This window comes from Corylus avellana, chromosome ca1 (assembly GCF_901000735.1).
Source record: "Corylus avellana chromosome ca1, CavTom2PMs-1.0".
NCBI lineage: Eukaryota > Viridiplantae > Streptophyta > Magnoliopsida > Fagales > Betulaceae > Corylus > Corylus avellana.
Genome location: NC_081541.1, coordinates 40,861,341 through 40,883,367, shown reverse-complemented (window position 1 = coordinate 40,883,367; position 22,027 = coordinate 40,861,341). Strand labels below are relative to the sequence as shown.

General features: G+C 35.0%; 1 protein-coding gene across 1 annotated transcript; it reads left to right on the top strand.

Annotated features, from left to right (window-relative positions):
* The first annotated feature begins 9,135 nt into the window (after nucleotides 1-9,135).
* Nucleotides 9,136-20,659, top strand: LOC132175033 (carotenoid cleavage dioxygenase 7, chloroplastic). The gene is made up of 7 exons (XM_059590435.1): nucleotides 9,136-9,874; nucleotides 10,547-10,675; nucleotides 11,564-11,695; nucleotides 12,658-12,924; nucleotides 13,718-13,806; nucleotides 19,676-19,990; nucleotides 20,513-20,659. Exons 1-7 carry the CDS (start codon nucleotides 9,136-9,138, stop codon nucleotides 20,657-20,659), a joined length of 1,818 nt encoding a protein of 605 aa, XP_059446418.1.
* The last annotated feature ends 1,368 nt before the right edge of the window (nucleotides 20,660-22,027 follow it).

Here is a 22,027-nt window from a genome sequence, read left to right as displayed (position 1 = left end):
TTTACCATCATTCTTATTTTTTAATTTTTTTTTTAAAAAAAATTTTATAATCATCATCATTTCTCAAATTTCTTTTCTTAAAATAGAAACTTTTCCAAATATAAACTTACTGTATTTAGAAAGTATTTAAAAGAAATAGAAGTTTTCTAAATAATTCATTTATAAATTTTTCATGCATGCAACATATCCCCATGATGGTAAATAAAATAATTATTTACAGTTTAATACAAGAATATATAAATAACATGACATGAAGTAATTTTAGAAGAATTTACTTACCTCACTGAAGCTATGAGCAGTCTTTAAATTGCTAATTAATCATCTTAAAAAAAAAATCTTGTTGTTCCATTCTGTTTATTTACAACTAAATTAATAACAATTCATGAAAATCAATTAACTCCTCATTGCCCAACAGTCAACTAAGAGCAAGACTTTAAACATCAAACCCCCAAAATACCACTCACGGGTTCTTCCAAAAATTGACACCCAGCAATCGAGAATAACCCATTCGGCTAAGCCTCAAGAAATCTAACCAGGAATTACCAAAATCAAAAAACTCTAGTCTACTTCTTTATGGAAGTTAACTCATTAAAATTCAACCCAAAACATCTTATAACTCAGCCCAAAAATAGAGAATCAACTCCCAAAACTAATTCAAAATTCTCAAGAATGAAACCTCCCAATATCATCCTAATTAAATCAAAAGGTTCTCATCTAAGACTCATTACTCAACTTAAAATTAATTACCTATAGCTAAAGGAAGAAGAATTTTACCTTTGAAGAACCCATTTTTATTATTCTGCAAATCTCTCTCTTGGCCATCTTCTCAATCTCTGTTTCTCCCCCTCAGCATCTCACCCTCTTTCTCTTTCTCATGCTTCTGTGTCCATCTCTCACTCTATTGCAACATCTCTCTCCCCCTGTCTTCTCTTTCTTACATCCGTAAGGCTCCCTCTCTCTATCTTCTCTATCTTCTCATTTCTTGCTCTCTGTTAGATAATAAAGCAATGAAAGTAGGTGAAGTCAAGAAAATGAAAAAAAAGTCCAAGCCGCGCGGTAAAAGAAGGAATGAAGAAAAATGAAAGGAGTAATGAGTGGTAGTAAGTGACGTTGGGGAAAGTGGGGGAAGAGACACTACAAAAAATCGGTCATTTTCTGACATGGCAAATAGTGTCTATTTTTTGCCACGTCAGTAAATGCTGATGTGCTAAAATTGGCACGTCAACAAATTTTTTACTGACATGTCAAAAGTAACACGTCAGGATTTACTGACGTGTTAAATATGACACGTCAGAATTTTCTGACGTGTCAACTTTTGACACGTCAGTAAATTTTAATTCAATTTAATTTTTAAATAACTTTAAATTTTATAATTTACTGACGTGTCAAACTTTGACACGTCAGAAAATTATTGACGTGTCTCTTTGACACGTCAGTATATTTCATCATTTTTTTTTAAAATATATTTGCATGATTCCTGACGTGCTAAAAATAGCACGTTAGGAATTTAAAAAAAAAAAAAAATGATGAAATATACAGAATCTACTATTCTGATATATTTATTTATTTATTCATTAATGAAGATTGGGAGCCTAGCCTACTAAGAAGAATTCCATTTTCTAACTTTCACAACGGAAGAAAATCATGCATTCAGGTTTCATCTTTTTTTACATAGTCGACAGTTTTACATTGACACTTCCTACAAGATTAGCTGAATGAGAAACATTATCTGACAATGTTTTTTGTATATATATATAAACAGATATAATTAAGTAGATTTTTTTTTTTTATTTAGGAGACTTTTCTGACGTGCCATGTGTGGCACGTCAGGAAATTTTATGCAGGCCAGACTCACCATGGGCAGGATTTTGAAAATTTTTCCCCAACTTTTTTCCTCTTTTTATTCTTCCCTCTTCTTATTTTGAAATTCCCCACACTCTCTCTCTCTCCTCTCTCAATCTCCCTGATCTGGTACGAAGCTCCTCTCTAGAGGAAGAAGAAAAAGAAAAGGTGAAGATAAAAAGAAGAGAAGCAGCAGATTGAAGAAAAGCAAAAGAAGAAGAAGAAAAAGGAAAGAAGAACAGAAGCAGAAGAAAAAAAAATAAAAGGAGAAGAGAAGAAGAAGAAGAAGAGAAGATAAGAAGATTTTTTGGGTTTTTGAAAATTTGTTGGGTTTTGAGGTTTGAGTTTTTTATTTGGATTTTTGATTTTTTAAAAACTTTTTTCGGTTTGGGTTTTTGTAAATAGAGAAAAGAAGAGAGAGACAGTACTGAGAAAATGGAGAGCATGGAGGCATGATCTAAGCAGATCTGCAGAAACAAATTGAAGAGAAAAAAAAAGGAGAAAATGATCTTTTATTTTCTCTGCAGATTTGCAGAGAAAAGAAAAGAGAAATTGGTGAGGGAGCTGCACCAATTTGAAATCTCTGCACGTGAGGGAGCCGTGCAGAGATTTCAGATAAAATAATAAATTTTTTAATTGAAAAAAAAAATTCAGAAAAAAAAAATTTAATTAATTTTTTAAATTTCTTGACGTGTCAATTTTGACACGTCAGGAAATTTCTGACGGGTCACAAATTGACATGTCAGAAATTATTCTGACGTGTCAAATTTGATCCATCAGAAATTTCTGACGTGTCGAATTTAAAACGTTAGAAAATAATTTCTGACGTGTCAAATTTAAAACGTCAGAAAATAATTTATGACGTGTTAATTATAACACGTCAGAAATTTCTGACGGGTTAAAACTTGACACGTCAGAAATTTTCCATTTCTGACACCTATAATGCTCACGCGTGAAACACGTCAGAAAGGCCCCGTCAGGGACGTTTTCTGATGTGTCAGACTACCTGACACGTCAGAAAACGTCTGTCAGAAAAAATTTAATTTTTTGTAGTGAGAGGGGTTGGTGTGTTGGTAGAAAAATAAGAAAGGAAGAAAAGACAGTGGGTGGGGGCTTCATGGAAAAAAAGAGGGGAGTGTGGAAATAGAGGAATAAATAAAAGAAAAGAAAGAAAATGGTATGGATTATGCATAAAGGGGTCCGGTTCTATATAATAAGAGATGAGCATTATTAACAATACTTTGGGCCCAATCCTTATTAAAATCATATTTAATCTTATCTAAAAATTTTACACCCTTCTTCGTTTACTAACACCAAATCAGTTATCCCTCAAAACTAACTTTCCTTCAAATTTATAATATGTATCATTATACTATCATATTTCTCTTCTTTTTTTCTTTTCTTTTTTTTTTTCTTTTTTTTGAGACAAATATCTTTCATTTTCATTAATAAAAAAACATCAAGTATCAAGAGCAGAAAGCTCAGATACAATAATCGATTGAATACATTCTGGTGGGTCATTAAACCACACTCTATCCATTTCCTGTTTTATTGCTAAACGTGCCATCTCATGGGCTATGGGCAGCTTGGTTAGCTGCTCTTCGAACAAACCCCATTTTCCAACATGGAACACTCTGCAACGCCAGGAAAATATCATCGACCAGATGTCCCCATCGATTCCAGACTGGTTCCCTGGCATTCACAGCTTCAACTACAACCTTTGCATCGCCCTCCAGTAAAACCTGTTGGAGCCCCATCTCGTAGCACATCTGAGCAGCCAACAAAGCAGCCAAAGCTTCAGCAACTACGGGTTCAACGAAGCCACGCCTGGTAAGGCTCTTTAAGGCACTCAACTGCCCCGTATGGTCCCGAGTAACCACTCCCAACCCCATTCGTCCATTGGTTTTATCCACGGCCGCATCCCAGTTCACCTTGTACCAGCCCTGGGGGTGACCTCCATTTAGCCATGCATTCAGCCCCACCTGGGATGCAATCACGTGAAACCCCACTTTGAGCTTGATGAAAATCCCTCAAGGAATTGGAAGCTTTTATGACTTATGACTACTTCATTTGGATGTAAGAACACACCCTCATGATCAATAAAATCATTTCGCCTTAACCAAATTTTCCTTGCAATACTCATAGAAAGCTGGAAATCATATGACTCGCACTTACTCACTATCATATCTCTTAAAGTCACCAATTAAATTATTAAGCTATAATCTATCATAAACCTTAAGATGTAATGATCTCAAATAAAAATTCATTCTTATAATACTCATATAATCCATAAATTCTTCAAGAACAAATCTCATTACTTAATATAAATATTAAAATAATACTATCTTCAAATTAATATCTTTAAATGGGGATTTAAAATCTAGGGTGCTACATGTTGGCTCTTCACAGGCCTTTTTGTTGATACTTTGAGCTGAGACTGTTGCATCATTCGAATTGAGCCAATTGTAAAAAAAATCACCCTTGAACACATGCTAAACTATCATAGTACTAATAATAACAATAATAATAATAATAAATCAGCCTTGAACACATTAAATCAAAAGAAATGCAATTATTTTTCTTTTATATAACCAAATTTAATTGAGAGTGGAACATCCCCATTTCTCATGGAGATAATATATATCAAGAAAAGCTACAAATAAAACACTGATGTAGAAATTAAAAACTGTAAAATGTAATAGTGGAAGCAAAGATAAAAATAAATGAATAAAAAAAAGATATACATAATTTTTGGAGTAGTTCGGCCTTAAAGGTCTACGTCCAGTCGTCCACCCTTAAGCAGTATTCTATAGGACTATGTCTTGATCTTATTGACCTGATCTATTTGTGTTATAGATGACTCTAGTTATAATGTTAGGTGGTTTGAGCTAAGGAAGGTAATCAAGTCTCATTTATGGTAAATGCTTAAATAGGGAAAAATAACATCAACACATATATAGAAAATATCTTATATTCTAACAACTGAAAAAAAAAAAAAAAAAAAAGGAGAGAAAGAGAGATGATTTGGGTAAATAAGTCTAAAGAAAAGGAAATAGAAGAGAGCTAGTACAGATAAGTGGTCCAAAAATGTCAAAATTATAAGGTATGGGTGAAAAGGCGGGCGGTTAATAACCGCTCGCTAACCGCTAACGGCTTAGGCGGTTACGGTTAGCGGTTTTAGGTTTTGAAAAAATCGCTAACCACTATATATATAGAAGCGAAGTCGTATGTAGTAGGGTATTACTGTATTACCATAGAAAACAGAGTTTTTTTTTTTTTTTTTTTTAAGGAAAAAAAAAAAAAGGTTAATGGTTATTAGGGTAATTAATCGCTAACTACCAGTTAGCTGTCTAGGCGGTTAGTGAATTTTATTAACCGCATTTTCACCCATATCATAAAGGGTTCGTTTAGCAAACCATTTTGCCTTAGATATTGTAGTTGACATGGATTGACGTGGTATAAAGTTTTGAATTTTTTGTGTTGAAAAGTGAAAAAAAATTTTGTTTTGTAGTAATTTTTATTTTATTTTAATAGTAATAAAAAGTGAATTATGTGATATAAAAAGTGAAATAAAATAAAATAAAATAAATGATTTGCCAAATGGACCCAAAGACTTCTATTGTTTTTTATTTTTTTTGTTGGTATTCTTATGGCGTTTAGCAAAATTCAAAAGAGAAATTTTGAAGAAAAAACAAAGTTCATGTATTACATGATTCTTTTGTCTTCATTTGTTTTTTCAAAATGAAATGGTTGTCACATTCTCAATCGATTCAACCAAATATTAATTGTTCTAATCCCACAAATGAACCCACCACCATTTTACCAACTATAATTTGGTCAATATGGGTCAGCATAGAGTTGTATTGCCAGACAAAAGCATGCATTGGTGAGATTAAAAAATGGTTGTCACACTCATTCGATTCAACCATAAATTTATATGTTAGTTGGAGTGCCACAGTCCAACCCACCACCGCCATCTGATCAAATAATGTCCCAATAAAAATCAATTTTTGAATCAATATTTATAAAAAAAATTAATAGTTAATTTTCACTGTTAGTCTATCACACCATTTTAATTATATGACAACAGTATAACAGTCTATTAAACATTAGACAAAATATGTAATTAGTGAAATTTAAATTTGAAAATTACTACCCAATAGGGTTGGTTGAGGATGAGTTAAAAAAATATGGTCTCAAAAGAAAGAATTAATGACTAATTTTTGCTATAAAACATCGTAATTATATAACAGTGATATAACAGTCTTACTGAACCGATGACAAAACATTTTCTTAGTGGAGTATAAATTTGGCAATTACTACCCAAAGGGGGCTAGTTGAAGATGAGCTAACAAGATTCCTCTATAGACGGCTGAAGGTGAAATGTGTCCCATCCCTCTTGTCCTACTACGGCAGAATCACACCAACAACACTACTTAGTATCAAACTCCTAATCATTACTTTATTTGCTCTTTTTTGTTTTACTCTCTTTCTTCTATGATTTTGGCCTGCACATTCCTTAGACAAAATTGGGTGAAGTTTGTCTCAATCAAATTAATTTTGAGAAAAAAAAAAAAAGTCTCTGAAATCATCAATATGATCTGCCCATTCAAGAAATGGAGAAAGAAATTTGGATTTTTATTCAAATTTGAGCATAATAAGAGGCATAATCTACAAATTTGATCTTCTTATTACTTTTTTTTTTCTTCTCGTCTTAGTGAATTTGAAAATTAACTTGTCAGCCACCATCTCATAAAGTTAATTACCACAATTTTAATATGGTCGTGCTCCAATAGGTTTATTAAGAGTCAACTTCAAACTCCAAATAAGTGAAGAACAACTCCAACTCCTAGAGATTTAATAATCCAATGCGTTTGCTTGAGGCGGAGGAGCATTCGGTGCACCTTGTCCTCGGTGTTGCATAGATCTTGATGAAAATATATGCTTTTGGACAAGTAAGACACAAGAGGGATACGAAAAAGATATTTAACATTACTCATTTTCGACGCCTTTACATTACACACGCCATCACCTCCTTTTTCCTGTTGTTACAAGTGGCACCTAGTACATTATAATTAGTGCTAATATGACATATTAACGAATTTCGTCAATTTTCTAACGGCAGGGACCAATTTGTTTTCTACGGTTACCCTATAAAGTGATTCATTACTTTTTTTAAACCAAATCATAAGAACAAAAAATGCATTTATCCCTAAAAAAAAAAAAAAAAATTATGTAAAATAACAAATGGCCAGTCTATATTCAACTCTGACTCCGTTATTATTTTTAAGCTAAACGACATCGTATAGGATTGAGAAAACAAAGAATTTGAGTTGCTTGACGGCGTTTTACGGGGGAAGAAAAGAAACACCCTCCGGCAAGAGTGAAACTACATGGCCCCTTGGGACCATGTAGTACCCAAAAATTATATATATATAAAAGTCCTTCAAATTTTACCCCTAATTTTATTTTTTATTTTTTTATTTTACACCTCAAACTCCATTTATTCCTAAATTTTTTTAATTTTACTCCCAAAACTTCAAATTCTAGTTTCGCTCCTCCCCTCCTTGCGACTCTCCCGTGTCTATGAGAAGTGAACATTGGCTTCAATTTGCCTCTAAAATTCCCACCTGAAAATTATTATTGGCATTTGGATAAAGTCAAATCTTCCCCCTTGAAATTGCACTACAAAGCGAGCTAGTGAAAGTGGGATTGGAATTCCCAGCAATAGCTCGGAAATTGCTTATCAATTTTTTTAAAAATTTTGGCTGTTAAATCTTATCCAAAGGTCTACAAACTGTCACGTGTCCTATTAATTAAAAAATAATATTTTATTATTTAACTTTTAAAAAGAAAATATAAAACAAAATAATAAAAAATATATTGGGTGGCCAGCCACCTCATTTTTGCCTTAAGGAATGTCAGTCACCCCATATTTTTTTTTTTAAAAAAAATTTGATTTTATATATATTTTTTTAAAATTTAAATAATAAAATAATATTTTTTAATTAGTGGGACAAGTGGTAGTTGTATACCATTAAATGAGATTCAATATCCAAAATTTCAAAAAAAAACTGATAGCAATTCCCTAGCTGGGATCCGGATCGGTGAAAGTGAGTCTCATTGTCAGCGATCTGTCGACCACCAGCGATCCTAAGGCTATCACGTGGATTCTGACGAACTGATCAGATCATCAAAGGATCCAATGGCTGAGAACCTAAGTGAAGCACCGACGCCAATGGCTACCCGTCTATTGTGATCCCCCAATCTAATTGTGTCCTTTTTTATTTTAATATATATTTATTTAAGTTTATAGTACCTTTCAAATTATCATCATAAACTCCAAATTATCTTAAACTTATCAATGTCACTATCCTTAATAAAATAAAATAAAAGGAATAAAACTATTTTTTTATTTTTTTTATAAAAAAAAACAAGGGTGTAAAAGTTTTAATTTTTTTTTTTTTTGAATTTATTGGAGAGTATTTTTGTCTTATTAAAAAAAAATTAGGGTCATTTTTGTCTTTTTGCTTGCCTTAGGTGGCTTTGCAATTTTTATTTTTATTTTTTTTTTGGGAAAAGTCTACGTTCTTATTACGATCTAATTAACAATGTCCCCCAAAGTTTCAATTGGAAAAACTACAAAAAAAATTGATAATGCTCCCCAATACCAGCAAAAAGACAATAATAATCCTGATTTTTTTTTTTTCAATAATACAAAAATACTCCAATAAATTTATAAATTTCCAATAAATTAAGAAAAAAATGAAAATTTTGTAAATTATTTCCACACCTTGGTTTTTATTTTTATTTTTTAAAAAATTATTATTTTGCTTGAGAGACAAACGCAACATGGAAAATATCTGAAGCACAAAGACAAAGCAATTAAGTCCTCTCAAACAAAGAAAGGACAAGAAACTTAAAAATAAAATAACATATAATGCGGTAAATATCTTGCCCAAATGTTTTTTTTTTTTTTAATGGATTTCGTACCTTTTTTTATTGGTGCATATGGCTTCAGACTCTTCGCCATAAGATTAAACAACAAAAAGAAATAAAAAAGCACAAAAAAAACTCAAGCATTATATATATATGTCTGCCACATTCTTCTCCATATTTCTTCATGTCTGATTGTCTTCCACGATGTGTATATGCCACATATATATACCCCACCATGCACAGTAAAAAAATCATATGCCACAAGTAGGGGTGGACCTACAACAAAGATGACAAATCTTTAACTATTTAAACCAAGTAACCATGCCGCCTTCGTACAAAAATTATTGTCCAAAGATGCTAGCAAAAACCCACCACATCATTCTAACAAGTTTCCCTTCCCCGGCGAAGCTAACTCCGGCCGCAGTGCACCGGTTATGGCCGTCATCAGTAAAACTGTCAAGGCCGCATGCTATACCCGTCACCGCGTCAAATAATCTTGTGCTCGATGATTCCGTGGCTGCATTTTGGGACTACCAATTTCTGTTTGTGTCGCAACGCTCGGAGACAGTGAAACCGGTTACTCTTTCTGTTGTCGACGGTGCAATACCTCACGACTTTCCTGCCGGCACGTATTATTTGGTTGGACCGGGGCTTTTTGCTGATGACCATGGCTCGACTGTGCACCCGCTGGATGGCCACGGGTACCTTCGGGCCTTTACGTTTGATGAGGTGTCTAGGGAGGTGACGTTCATGGCTAGGTACGTGAAGACCCATGCTCAGGTGGAGGAGCACGACCCCGTGACCGACACGTGGCGGTTCACCCACCGGGGCCCATTTTCGGTGTTGAAAGGGGGACACAAGGTTGGTAATACCAAGGTGATGAAAAATGTGGCTAATACCAGTGTGTTGAGGTGGGGAGGGAGGGTGTTGTGTTTGTGGGAAGGTGGGGAGCCGTATGAGATTGAATCTGGGACGTTGGATACGGTTGGGAGGTTTGATGTGATCGACGGTTGTGATCCGTTGCCGGACAGAGGAAAGAATAGTGGTGATATATGGGACGTAGCTGCCGGCCTGTTGAAGCCAATTTTGTATGGTATGTATATGAATTATTAATTAAATAGATTAGCATTTTGTAAAAAACAACAAAAACAAAAACAAAAAATTATGAATTAAGCATGTGGTGAAGCTAAGTCACATGCAGGTTGCATTCATTTTGTAAAATGACATGCAACTACTACTCATAAAATTTGGAATTAATAACATTTTTATCACAGAAAAATATTAAATAATGCTACTTTTCACGCTTAATTATTATACTCATTTTATACCATTTGACGTGTTTTAAGTATATTTCATTTTCTTATTTTTGTATTTTTTAAGTGATTGACATAAAAAACCACTTAATACATATCAATAAAGTCCCGTTAGTTGAAATGGGTGTGAAGAATATTATTAAAAAAAAAATGTTAGGTTTATAATTATTTTACAACTTACTGGCACGGGTAAAAAAAGTAAATGGAATAGAGAAGTGCTAGAGAGCCAAACAAATGAACCCAAAAAAATTTCTAAACTGATGTGGCAAAGGTTTCTAAATTAAAAAAAAAAATGCAATTTCTTCTTTTTTATCTGCCACTCACGGTATGCCACGTCAATTTGAAAATTTTTTTGAGTTTATTTGTTTGGCTCACTAACACCCCAATAGAATATGCATTAATTTATGTATGATTTTATTGGATTTATTTATGTTTTTGGTTAACTTTTACAGGAGTATTTAAAATGCCTCCAAAACGACTGTTGTCTCATTATAAGATCGATGCTCGCATGAATAGACTTCTTACAGCCTCATGCAATGCAGAGGACATGCTACTACCACGCAGTTCTTTTACATTTTATGGTAATTAAACACCTCCATAATGCATGCTTTACTATCTTTTTATTTCATATATATAGGAAACATTTATGGTCGGTTTGGATTGCGAATTCAATAAATGTGATTTTAAAAATTGCGTTTGGAAATCACTAATTTTTAAAATCACAATGGCGTTTGGTAAACATGTTAATAAAAACATTTTATCAAATATTTGTTTCGCGAAATTATAATTTTGGTTTAAATTCGCGCATTTTCAAATAAGCATCTCTTAGCATGTTTATAGAAATCGCAGATTTTTTTTCCTATTTTAGATTAAATATTTTTTAAATCGCAATGTTAAACACCTTACGTTTTGCGATATCTCTTAAAAACCGCAGATTATTTTTGCGAAATCGATCCCAAATGCACCCTTAATCTCCATGAACTTTTATCACATTTGCAAATTATTCTCCTAAACTTTAAAAGCTCTTAATTTGGTGTATCCATCTTGTAAATTTTTTTTTTTTTTTTCAATTTCACCCATCTGTTAGGATTAACAGAACGGTGTTAAAATTTCTAAAATACCAATCAATTTTTTTTTTTTTTTAAGAAAAAAAGAAAAACAATTGCAAGGATTTAGGCGTATTGAATTTACAAAAACACCCATGCCTAAATCTTTAGATTTTTTATACATATTTTTTTAAAAAATACAATGGTATTTTAGAAATTTTGAAATGATTTAATGAAAAATCCTAATGGAATGGTGAAATTAAAAAAAAAAAAAAAAAAAAAAAAGAAAAAGAAAAAGAAAAATGAATACATTAAATTGAGAGTTTTTTTAAGTTTAAGAGGTTCATTTCGAAAGGGGGTTAATTGGAGTTTTCCACCATAAAAAGTGTAAATTTAATTTTATGGTATAATTGGGCTGTGCAGAATTTGACTCAGACTTCAAGCTGTTGAAGAAGCAAGAGTTCAACATCCCTGATCACATAATGATCCATGATTGGGCCTTCACCGACACTCATTATATACTATTTGCCAATCGCATTAAGCTTGATGTTGTAGGTAATAAAATCCACACAAAAAGTTATGAATACAAACATCAAAAAAAAAAAAAAAAAATACAATATTTAATAATTGTTTTGTCTCCGCTTAGGACGGGATAAAATATCAGCTTTTATTATTAAATTCTTAACATAACCTAGCTCTCCGTCCATTTTATAGTTAAATTATCTGTTGTCCTAAAAGTTTAATCGATAAAAAAATAATAATTAATTAATTAATTAATCATTTAAATTAATGGGAGTGTAAAATGATTTGAATTGGTCGAAAAACATTATTGGTTCATAAGTGGGGGAGGAATAAAAGACTTGAAATTAAGTTAGCAAAAAGCCAAAAGAAAATGATAGATTACAACTTTTTTTTAGGATTTTTTTTTCTTTTTTCTTTTTTTTTAATCATTATTGGTTCATAAGTGGGGGAGGAATAAAAGACTTGAAATTAAGTTAGCAAAAGCCAAAAGAAAATGATAGATTACAACTTTTTTTTAGGATTTTTTTTTTTTTTTAAAAAAAAAAAAAAGCAAAAAAGTAAAAGCATTAACAAATAAAAAACTCAAAATTGCTTTTATTTTTACGCCACATCACAACGATAAAGTTAAAAGGAAAATGCCCACATATTTCTTCTTAAACTACCACTCAATTAACAATATCTCCCAGTAATAAAAATACTCTTAATAAAAAAAATTAAAACTATTTTTTTGTCTTATTGAAAAATTTATGGTCATTTTTTTTTTTTTTTTTTTGGTAATGTAGTGGAAAACTAAGTAACAACAATCAAAAGCGTTTATATCTTCTGACCAAAAGATGAAACAAACCCGTAGGCTAAAAGAACCATAAACTCCGCAAAGTGCTAGAGAAAAATTTTTCAATTTGATAATAATTCAATTAATCAGTACTTTTACATTATAGAAGATTTTGGGGGAAAAAAAGAAGAAGAAAAATATGATATATAAAATGCAAGTGCAGGTTCAATGGCAGCAGTGGGTGGGATCTCCCCAATGATATCAGCAATATCAGTGAACCCAAGTAAACCAACATCTCCCATATATTTGCTTCCTCGATTTCCTGACAAATTTGGTCGAGATTGGAGAGTTCCTGTTGAAGCTCCTTCACAGTTTTGGTTGCTTCATGTTGGCAATGCTTTTGAGTCTAAGGATCTCCATGGCAATTTACACATCCAAATTCATGCTGCCACTTGCTCTTACCAATGGTTCAACTTTCATAAAGTTTTTGGTACGTTTTATTTTTCTCAATAACTTTAGTTTTTTGGCTTTCTGGGGGTGTTAAAGGATTTTTTTTTTTTTTTTTCTTTGGGAAGGGGGTGTCTTTGGACAAAAGAATTAACAAGCTGTTTGGTTATCATCAATGGTGGTGATTTAGTGGTCTTAAGGAAGTTTTTTAAGTGGTAAGACATGTACTAGGGTGATAATTCAACTCTAGAAATAGAAATTCTCAATACTAATCTTAGCCACTTTGAGTTCCACTAATATTACCCTAATGGGATTGATCAGTTATACTATATGCAATCGGCCTTGAGGGAATGCATGTGATTTCCATCGTCTAAGCTTCTCTTGTGAAGCTCCCAACAAGCAGGTGTTACTTAATTTGGTCACACCTAAATAGCTATAGATGGTCTCCACTGCCTACCTTTTCAATTAAAAAAAAAAAAAAAAAAATCGTTTGGTTGGTTATAATCCTTTAGGATTTTTGAGAATTTTAAAAAATTACCCCGTTTTTTATTTTTTTCGTGTTTAAGTCAAGAGAAAGTACAACTACTATCACAATCTTCCTAAATGGGAAAATAAAGTGATATTTACGAATTGATTTGACTTAAGTGCTATAAAAAAAATATTGTAGAAGATCTCGTATAGTTTTATAAACAATCCAAATTTAGTTTCACTCTCTCTTTTTCTCATGAAAAACTTGAAATTAAATCTACAAATTACAAATATTTTTGCCTACCCCTTAGCCAAATCCTTTAAGAACACCACGAGAAAGAGTTTATAATTTGAAAATTTTTGGACAGGATATAATTGGCAAAGCGGTAAGCTAGACCCTTCATCTATGAACGTCAATGAAGGTGAAAATGATCAGCTGCTGCCTCATCTTTCTCAGGTTCTCTCTCTCTCTCTCTCTCTATATATATATATATATTACATTACATTACATATATACTTTGCTGAGAGGCGATTTTAACACCCTTTTTTTTTTGTTCTTTCACTCACACACGTGACACGTATACTCAGCAATCTCTACATTACATGAAAGTCTTTAGTGATCTAAAGTTACATCAACTACTCTTCCCTAGTGAATTTAGCTTCCAACCCATACTGTGCTACTAGCATTTTAAGATTGGACTTTTGTTTTTCTCGTTTTCCTTTGTTAATTGCCTTATTTTTAGTGCATTGTATTGTGCACTTAATATGGTTTGATGGGCCACTTCCAACTTTGTGTCCGAAAACATTCTCGACTAATCTTCCATTTTCTTTTCCTTTCGAATCAAAAATGGGAAAAACCCTCTCACTTGTAACATTTTCCTCATTCGATTGAAAAAAAGAAACAAAAACAAAAACAAAAAACTACTTTTCTGGTTGTGTTTAACATCGAACCACCCGAAAATCTCAAATCGTTACGATTATAATTGTGTATATAATGCAGATATAGTTTAGAATGACTTATCTTATCTTATCTTTTAGTCTTTTATTAGGTTTCTTCGTTAGTTTGTTATTCTATCTTATCTGTCTGTCTTTCATTTTGAATTAGGTTCTTTGTTAGTCTTTTATTTGGTTTAGTCTTCTTTCATAGACTTCTAAACCAACTTTATTTCATTGTTATTTTAGGGTTAGGAGTCTTGGGCTATAAACATATGCTTATAGCCTTTAACAATTCAGTTTATGATTATTATTGAGTTTGTTTAATAAGAATTACTCAGAGTTGAGTTTCTTTGTGTTTTTCCTTAAACCATAGAGAGAATCTATAGTTTTTAAGAAGATTTATTTGATTCTTGTGATAGTCTCACAATCTTAGAAATATTTATCCCTTCTACTTGCTGTTTTTCTTGTTCACCACAATCCTACGCTGCATCAGTTGGTATCAGAGCTTCAGTTTTCTTTCCATGGCACCGCCAAACACAAGAAGAAGGGGCAACCGCTTTGCAAATTTGGAGGACGTGTATGAACGTGAAGAAGTAGTAGGTGAAACACGCACGGAGGAGCAGTGGCAACTCATGGTGGAAATGGTCGCTTATTTGAAGGCCCAACTTGCAGCCTCCAATGCTCGAGCAGCCAATCCGGAGGGGCGCCACGAGCGCCGTCGACAACCCTCACCGACCAGCTCGGAGGAGAAAGACGAACAACGTACGGAGAATGAAGCCCAGAATCCTTTTGCAAGGCACGGAGTACAAGGGAATCAACCCCACGTCCAAGCCCAAGCCAATCAATGGGAAAGTGGTTTCAAACTCGATATTCCAGAATTTCAAGGGGGTCTCCAACCCGAAGAATTCTTGGATTGGGTAGCGGCCGTTGAAGAAATTCTTGATTTCAAAGGGGTGCCCGACGATCGACAAGTTTCTTTAGTCGCAACCAAATTTCGGGGAAGAGCAGCTGCATGGTGGCAGCAATTGAAGCAATCCCGAGGGCGGCAAGGCAAGACGAAGATCAACAAGTGGGAGAAACTGTTGAAGCATATGAGGCAAGCCTTTTTACCCTATAATTATACTCAAACTATGTATCAAAAGCTGCAAAACTTGAGCCAAGGGTCAAAGTCCATGGACGAATACACGGAAGAATTTTACAAGTATCTAACACGTGTTGATCTAGTCGAAACCGACGATCAATTAGTGTCACGATACATTGGGGGTTTACGTCACCAAATTCAGGACTCGTTAAACCTCTTTGACCCAAAGAATGGGTCGGAAGCCCATCAAAGAGCACTCTTGCTTGAGAAAACGGCCTTACGAGGGTCCTATAGAATTTTTGGCCGTGGAACCGGGGGAAGCACAAACCGATCAAGCGGGCCATTCACGGCTCGAAGCCCCACGCAAACCCCAACTCAAAACCGGATCCCAACCACAACGGGTCCATCCAACCGAGGGGCAACTACGAGTGGCCCTAAATGCTTTCGATGTGGAGAATCGGGCCATCGAATGGAGGATTGCCGAAAATGGGACAAATACGGTAAGGGTTTACTTATTGAGTCGGGAGATACCTTCGATGAACAAGGTGCGGATGAGGAGTATGACACCACCATTGAGGACCATGGGAACGATGACGGAGAATTCGTATCCGGAGATGACGGTCCTCTTTTGATGATACGGCGAATATGCTTAACACCTCGTAAGGAGGAAGGTGATGATGGGCAGCGCCACAATCTTTTTCACTCCACATGCACCATAGGGGGAAAAGTATGCAAACTTATAATCGACGGAGGCAGTTGTGAAAACGTGGTGGCGGAAGAAGCGGTCCAAAAATTAGCCCTTGAAATAGAAAAACATCCTACACCATACCGCTTGGAGTGGCTCAAGAAGGGAAACGAGGTAATAGTATCCAAACGTTGCCTTGTAACTTTTTCAATTGGATCAAGATATAAAGACAAAACTTGGTGTGACGTGGTGGCCATGGATGCATGCCACTTATTGCTCGGAAGGCCTTGGCAGTATGATAGGAATGCTCATCATGATGGAAGGAAGAACACCTATAGTTTTTGGTTGATAATGTAAAACTCACTCTTTTGCCTAACCCGGGAGACAAACCTAAACCTTCTAAGAGGGCGGGCCAAAATCTCTTAGCTAAGAGGGAATTCATTAAGGAGATGCGTGATTCCAATCAAGTATATGTCATAGTTGGGAAGGAATGCACTCCCACGGAGGAGGAGGTCCCGGTTACAATCAAGGGATTAGTGGAGGAGTTTGCCGATGTGTTCCCTAAAGAATTACCCGAAGAGCTGCCGCCTCTTCGCGACATTCAACACCAAATCGACTTGGTGCCCGGTTCTAATCTCCCTAACCGACCACACTACCGCATGAGTCCCAAGGAACATGAAGAGCTGAGCCGACAAGTGGAAGAGTTACTAACCAAGGGACATATCCGGGAAAGCTTGAGCCCATGTGCAGTTCCAGCTTTGCTTACACCTAAGAAAGATGGATCATGGAGAATGTGTGTCGATAGCCACGCTATCAATAAGATCACAGTAAGGTACAGATTTCCTATTCCTAGATTAGATGACTTACTAGATCAATTGAGTGGGGCAACAATATTTACGAAGTTAGACTTGAAGAGTGGGTACCATCAAATTCGGGTACGGGTTGGTGACGAATGGAAGACCGCGTTCAAGACACGTGAAGGACTCTACGAATGGTTAGTAATGCCGTTTGGCTTATCTAACGCTCCTAGTACCTTTATGAGAGTTATGAATCAGGCATTCCGCCCATTCATTGGAAAGTTTGTAGTCGTCTACTTCGACGATATCCTCATATATAGCTCTACCATTGAGGAGCACCTTCAACATGTAAGGGAGGTACTAAGTGTCTTGCGCAAGGAGAAATTTTACGCAGCCCCAGCAAAATGCAATTTCATGACAGAATCCGTTCTTTTTCTTGGGTATGTGGTGTCCAAGGACGGGTTAGCGGTGGATGAGTCAAAGATAGCAGCAGTTCGGGATTGGCCTCTCCCCACTACACTACATGAGGTCCGCAGTTTTCATGGGTTAGTATCTTTTTATTGGCGCTTTATTTACAACTTTAGTACCATCTTAGCACCGATTACGGAATGCATGAAGGCAGGTAAATTCTCGTGGAGTGAAGCAGCCACCACCGCCTTCGAGTTGATCAAGGTGAAATTGACCACCGCTCCCTTACTAGTTCTTCCAGATTTCGACCTACCTTTTGAGTTGCATTGTGATGCATCAAAAGTAGGAATTGGAGCGGTACTCAGCCAAAAAGGCAAACCGGTGGCCTATTTTAGTGAGAAGTTAAAGTGCGCCCAACTCAATTATAGCACTTATGATATTGAGTTATACGCATTAGTACAAGCACTGAAACATTGGAGCTCATACCTCGCCTACAACAACTTCATTTTGTACTCGGACCATGAAGCACTTAAACATCTCAGCAGTCAACATAAATTGTCATCTCGGCATGCTAAATGGGCCGCTTTTGTCCAACAATTCAACTTCACAATCAAGCACAAGTCCGGAGCATTGAACAAAGTGGCAGATGCCCTCAGACGGAAATCATCACTATTAATCACCATGAAAACGGAGGTACTCGGTTTTGAATTATTAAAAGATTCTTTGTCTAGTGACCCGTTTTTTGGTCCTATTATTGAGGAGGTGTCATCGGGCGAGCGAAAAGACTTCAATTTGTGTAATGGGTTCCTATTCAAAGGTACTCAATTATGCATTCCTGAAGGTAGTCTAAGGTTGAAAATCATCCATGAGCGCCATTATGAAGGTCACATGGGAAGGGATAAAACATTACAACTGGTGGCGGACCAGTTCTATTGGCCGAGTATGCGGAAAGAAGTGGACAAATTTGTGAAGAGCTGCAGAATATGTCAAGTGTCCAAGGGGTCGGCTACTAATGCCGGGTTATATATGCCCCTTTCTATTCCGGAAGGGCCATGGACCAACGTGAGCATGGACTTCGTGCTAGGCTTACCTAAAACCCAAAAAGGTAATGATTCAATCTTTGTCGTTGTTGATAGATTTTAAAAAATGGTGCATTTCATTGCGTGCAAGAAGACCGCCGATGCGGTGAATGTCGCCCAATTGTATTTCAGAGAGGTCTACCGCCTCCATGGCTTGCCATTGTCTATCGTATCCGACCGCGACACAAGGTTTCTTAGCCACTTCTGGCGTTGTTTGTGGAGGTTATCCCATACTAGGCTTGATTTCAGCAGTGCATATCATCCACAGACGGACGGACAAACAGAGGTCGTTAGCCGATCATTGGGAGCCTTACTTCGAAGCTTGGTGGGGGAGAATATCAAATCATGGGATCAAAAATTGTTCCAAGCCGAGTTCGCCTACAACCGTTCCACTAACCGGAGCACTGGCCTTAGCCCATTTACCATCATTTATGGGAGTAATCCTCGTGCCCCATTGGATTTGGTTCCTCTTCCCGATTTGAAGCGGCCACATGCTACAGCTGAGGACTTAATAGCTCAGATACACGCAGGTCACCAGTTCACCATCCAAAATTTACAACAATCTACCGCAAAGTATAAGGAGGATGCGGATAAAAAGCGCCGTGCCGTTGAGTTTGAGGAAGGGGATTTTGTGTGGGCTGTGTTAACTAAAGATAGGTTTTCTGTTGGTGAGTATAACAAGTTGGCTGCTCGCAAGATTGGTCCAGTAGAGATTATAGAGAAGATCAATTCAAATGCATACCGGTTGAACCTACCTAGTCATATCAAGACATCTGACGTTTTCAATGTCAAACACCTTGTACCATTCACTGGTGATTCGCCGAATGAGGATTCGAATTCGAGGTCGAATTCTGTTCAACCTGGGGAGAATAATGCAGATATAGTTTAGAATGGCTTATCTTATCTTATCTTATCTTTTAGTCTTTTATTAGGTTTCTTCGTTAGTTTGTTATTCTATCTTATCTTTCAGTCTTTCATTTTGAATTAGGTTCTTTGTTAGTCTTTTATTTGGTTTAGTCTTCTTTCATAGACTTCTAAACCAACTTTATTTCATTGTTATTTTAGGACTAGGAGTCTTGGGCTATAAATATATGCTTATAGCCTTTAACAATGCAGTTTATGATTATTATTGAGTTTGTTTAATAAGAATTACTCAGAGTTGAGTTTCTTTGTGTTTTTCCTTAAACCATAGATAGAATCTATAGTTTTTAAGAAGATTTCTTTGATTCTTGTGATAGTCTCACAATCTTAGAAATATTTATCTCTTCTACTTGCTGTTTTTCTTGTTCACCACAATCCTACGTTGCATCAGTATACTAAATATATCATCATGCATGCAGGTGTGTATTCAATTAGACGCTGATGGGAACAGCCAAAAATGTAGTGTGGAGCCCTTGAATGAATGGAAAAGGCCATCAGATTTTCCTGTAATTAACCCAGCCTTCTCTGGCACCAAAAACACATACATTTATGCAGCAACTTCTTCCGGCTCTCGCCCAACATTACCACATTTTCCCTTTGATAGTGTGGTGAAGCTGGATTTGTTAGACACTTCTGTCCATACATGGTCGGCCAGTCACCGGAAATTTATCGGCGAGCCGATTTTTGTTCCCAAAGGGGATGGAGAAGACGATGGATACCTTCTTGTGGTTGAGGTGAGCAAATTAAATGTCCTGATCATTTTTAGAATAAAAAAGTCAAAAAAACACTCTTGAAATTTTTTACCAAACAAGTCAGTTTTTGTTTGGCACGGCTTTTTAAGTACTAAAAGTAATTTTTAAGCTCTCTAACGGAATCACAAACAGGCCCTTAGTCATACTTAGGGTTTGTGCGATCTAAAAACACGATTTTCATAAAGGTAATTAAACATTTAGTAAAATTGTAGTTTGACCTTTAAAATTGTAATTTTACCTTTAAATCATTCATTTTTAGAAACACACCACTTTGCCAGCGATTTGAAAACATAAATTTTTATGTTTTTAGATACAATTTTTTAAAAATTACTCACAAATGATACATTTTCTGCGATTTGAATTAAAATTGCACTTTTTGTCTTAAAATTTGCAATGTCGAGCACAAAAGATGAATATTTAGAGAGTTTTTAAGCATATTAAAATAACATATTTGACTCCACCTTAATCTAAAGGATAAATTGCTTTTCTTTTTTTTTTTGGCAGTATGCGGTTTCAATACAGAGGTGCTATCTTGTGGTTCTGGATCCTAAGAGGGTTGGAGAAGACGATGCACTTGTAGCAAGACTTGAAGTCCCCAAGCACCTGAATTTTCCTCTTGGCTTTCATGGCTTTTGGTCCTCTGACATGTAATTTTGCTTTCCAAAACTAAAAATCCTTCTGTTGACCCGAGTAATTATAGAAGATTCTTTTGTGTCACTCAATGGTTTTTAAAATTACTATTTAATCAAAATCTAATAATGATTAATCATAAGCCGACTGATGATTTTAAAGCCACATTATTCTTAGAGTGACACAAGAAGGACTTTTAGCATTACTCGTTGGCCCCCGAATGCATGAAGGAGCAAGTAAGGGTGAAAATGCGGTTACAATTAGCAGTTATTGGTTAAAATACGATTAGAAGTTTTTCCTAACCACCCTAAATAACAATTAGTAGCTGCTCGCCTTTTCACCCCTAGGAGCTAAGGCTAGTATGTGGCCATGTAGCAATGTTTTTTTTAATAGATATGTCTGAATATTTTTGTGTTAATATCAAATTTTTTCTTTCTTTGGTCTCAATTTTATATTGCTTTAGGGTTTAGGCGAATGAATTCAGAAGAAAGATGAAGAAACACTGGAAAAAAAAAAAAGAAAAAAAAAAGAAAAAAAAAAGAAAAGAACAAAAAAAGGCTATATAATCATATAAAAAAAATGTTAGGTTTACTAACAAATTTTACAAAAAAAAAAAAAACCCTTTACAACATGATGTGGCACAATATGATTGAGTTTCTTAAAAGTTAAATTTATCTCATTTCCAATCATGTTGTGCCACATCATGTTATAAAAGTTTTTTTTGTAAAATTTTGTTTGTAAACCTACCATTCCTCAATCATATAATATAAATGTACCCTCTTCTTACTGTTGTCATAGGCGGATGCCCCGATAGGCAGGGATGGAACTAAAAAGTTAATTTTAGGGCGGTCAGATTGTAGTAAAAAACATTTTAGGAGGCAGCGTACAAAAACATGACCTAAAAATGTTGTTTTTATAACAAATTTAAAAGTTAAAAAGTACTTTTAATCAAAATAAAAAAATTACTAGAAGGGGCCTGGAAGTGGGCCATGACCCACACTGGCCCCCCTCTAACAGTAGCTCCCCTCTAACTCCGTCATTGCCGATAGAGATGTGCATCAGAGATGGCGGAGTTTCAAAACTTCATATCCTTTCATTTTATAGGTAGAACTTACCCATTTCCAGATTTCATGGGTTATTAAAATCTTGTCAAACAAAGGTGATTTCATGTGTTAACAAATTATAAAATAGTAGCCTTGTAGGTCTAATAATTTTTTTTTTCTTTTTGAATAAAATGATTTCATGATTAATAGAATCAATAATCAATTGCAAAATTATAGGAGGAAGCATGATGCAGAGAAGTCCTGCTATGCGGCTGCCTAGCGTCGGACATATATTAAAAAAAAATAATAAAAAAAAAATTTGTCTTTTTTTTTTGTTAGTTAAATT

Coding starts and splice junctions, on each gene's coding strand:
- LOC132175033 (XM_059590435.1), top strand. CDS start 9,136: ATGCTAGCAAAAACCCACCACATCATTCTAACAAGTTTCCCTTCCCCG. Junction 10,676..11,563: donor CAGTTCTTTTACATTTTATG/GTAATTAAACAC, acceptor TGGGCTGTGCAG/AATTTGACTCAGACTTCAAG. Junction 12,925..13,717: donor CAACTTTCATAAAGTTTTTG/GTACGTTTTATT, acceptor ATTTTTGGACAG/GATATAATTGGCAAAGCGGT.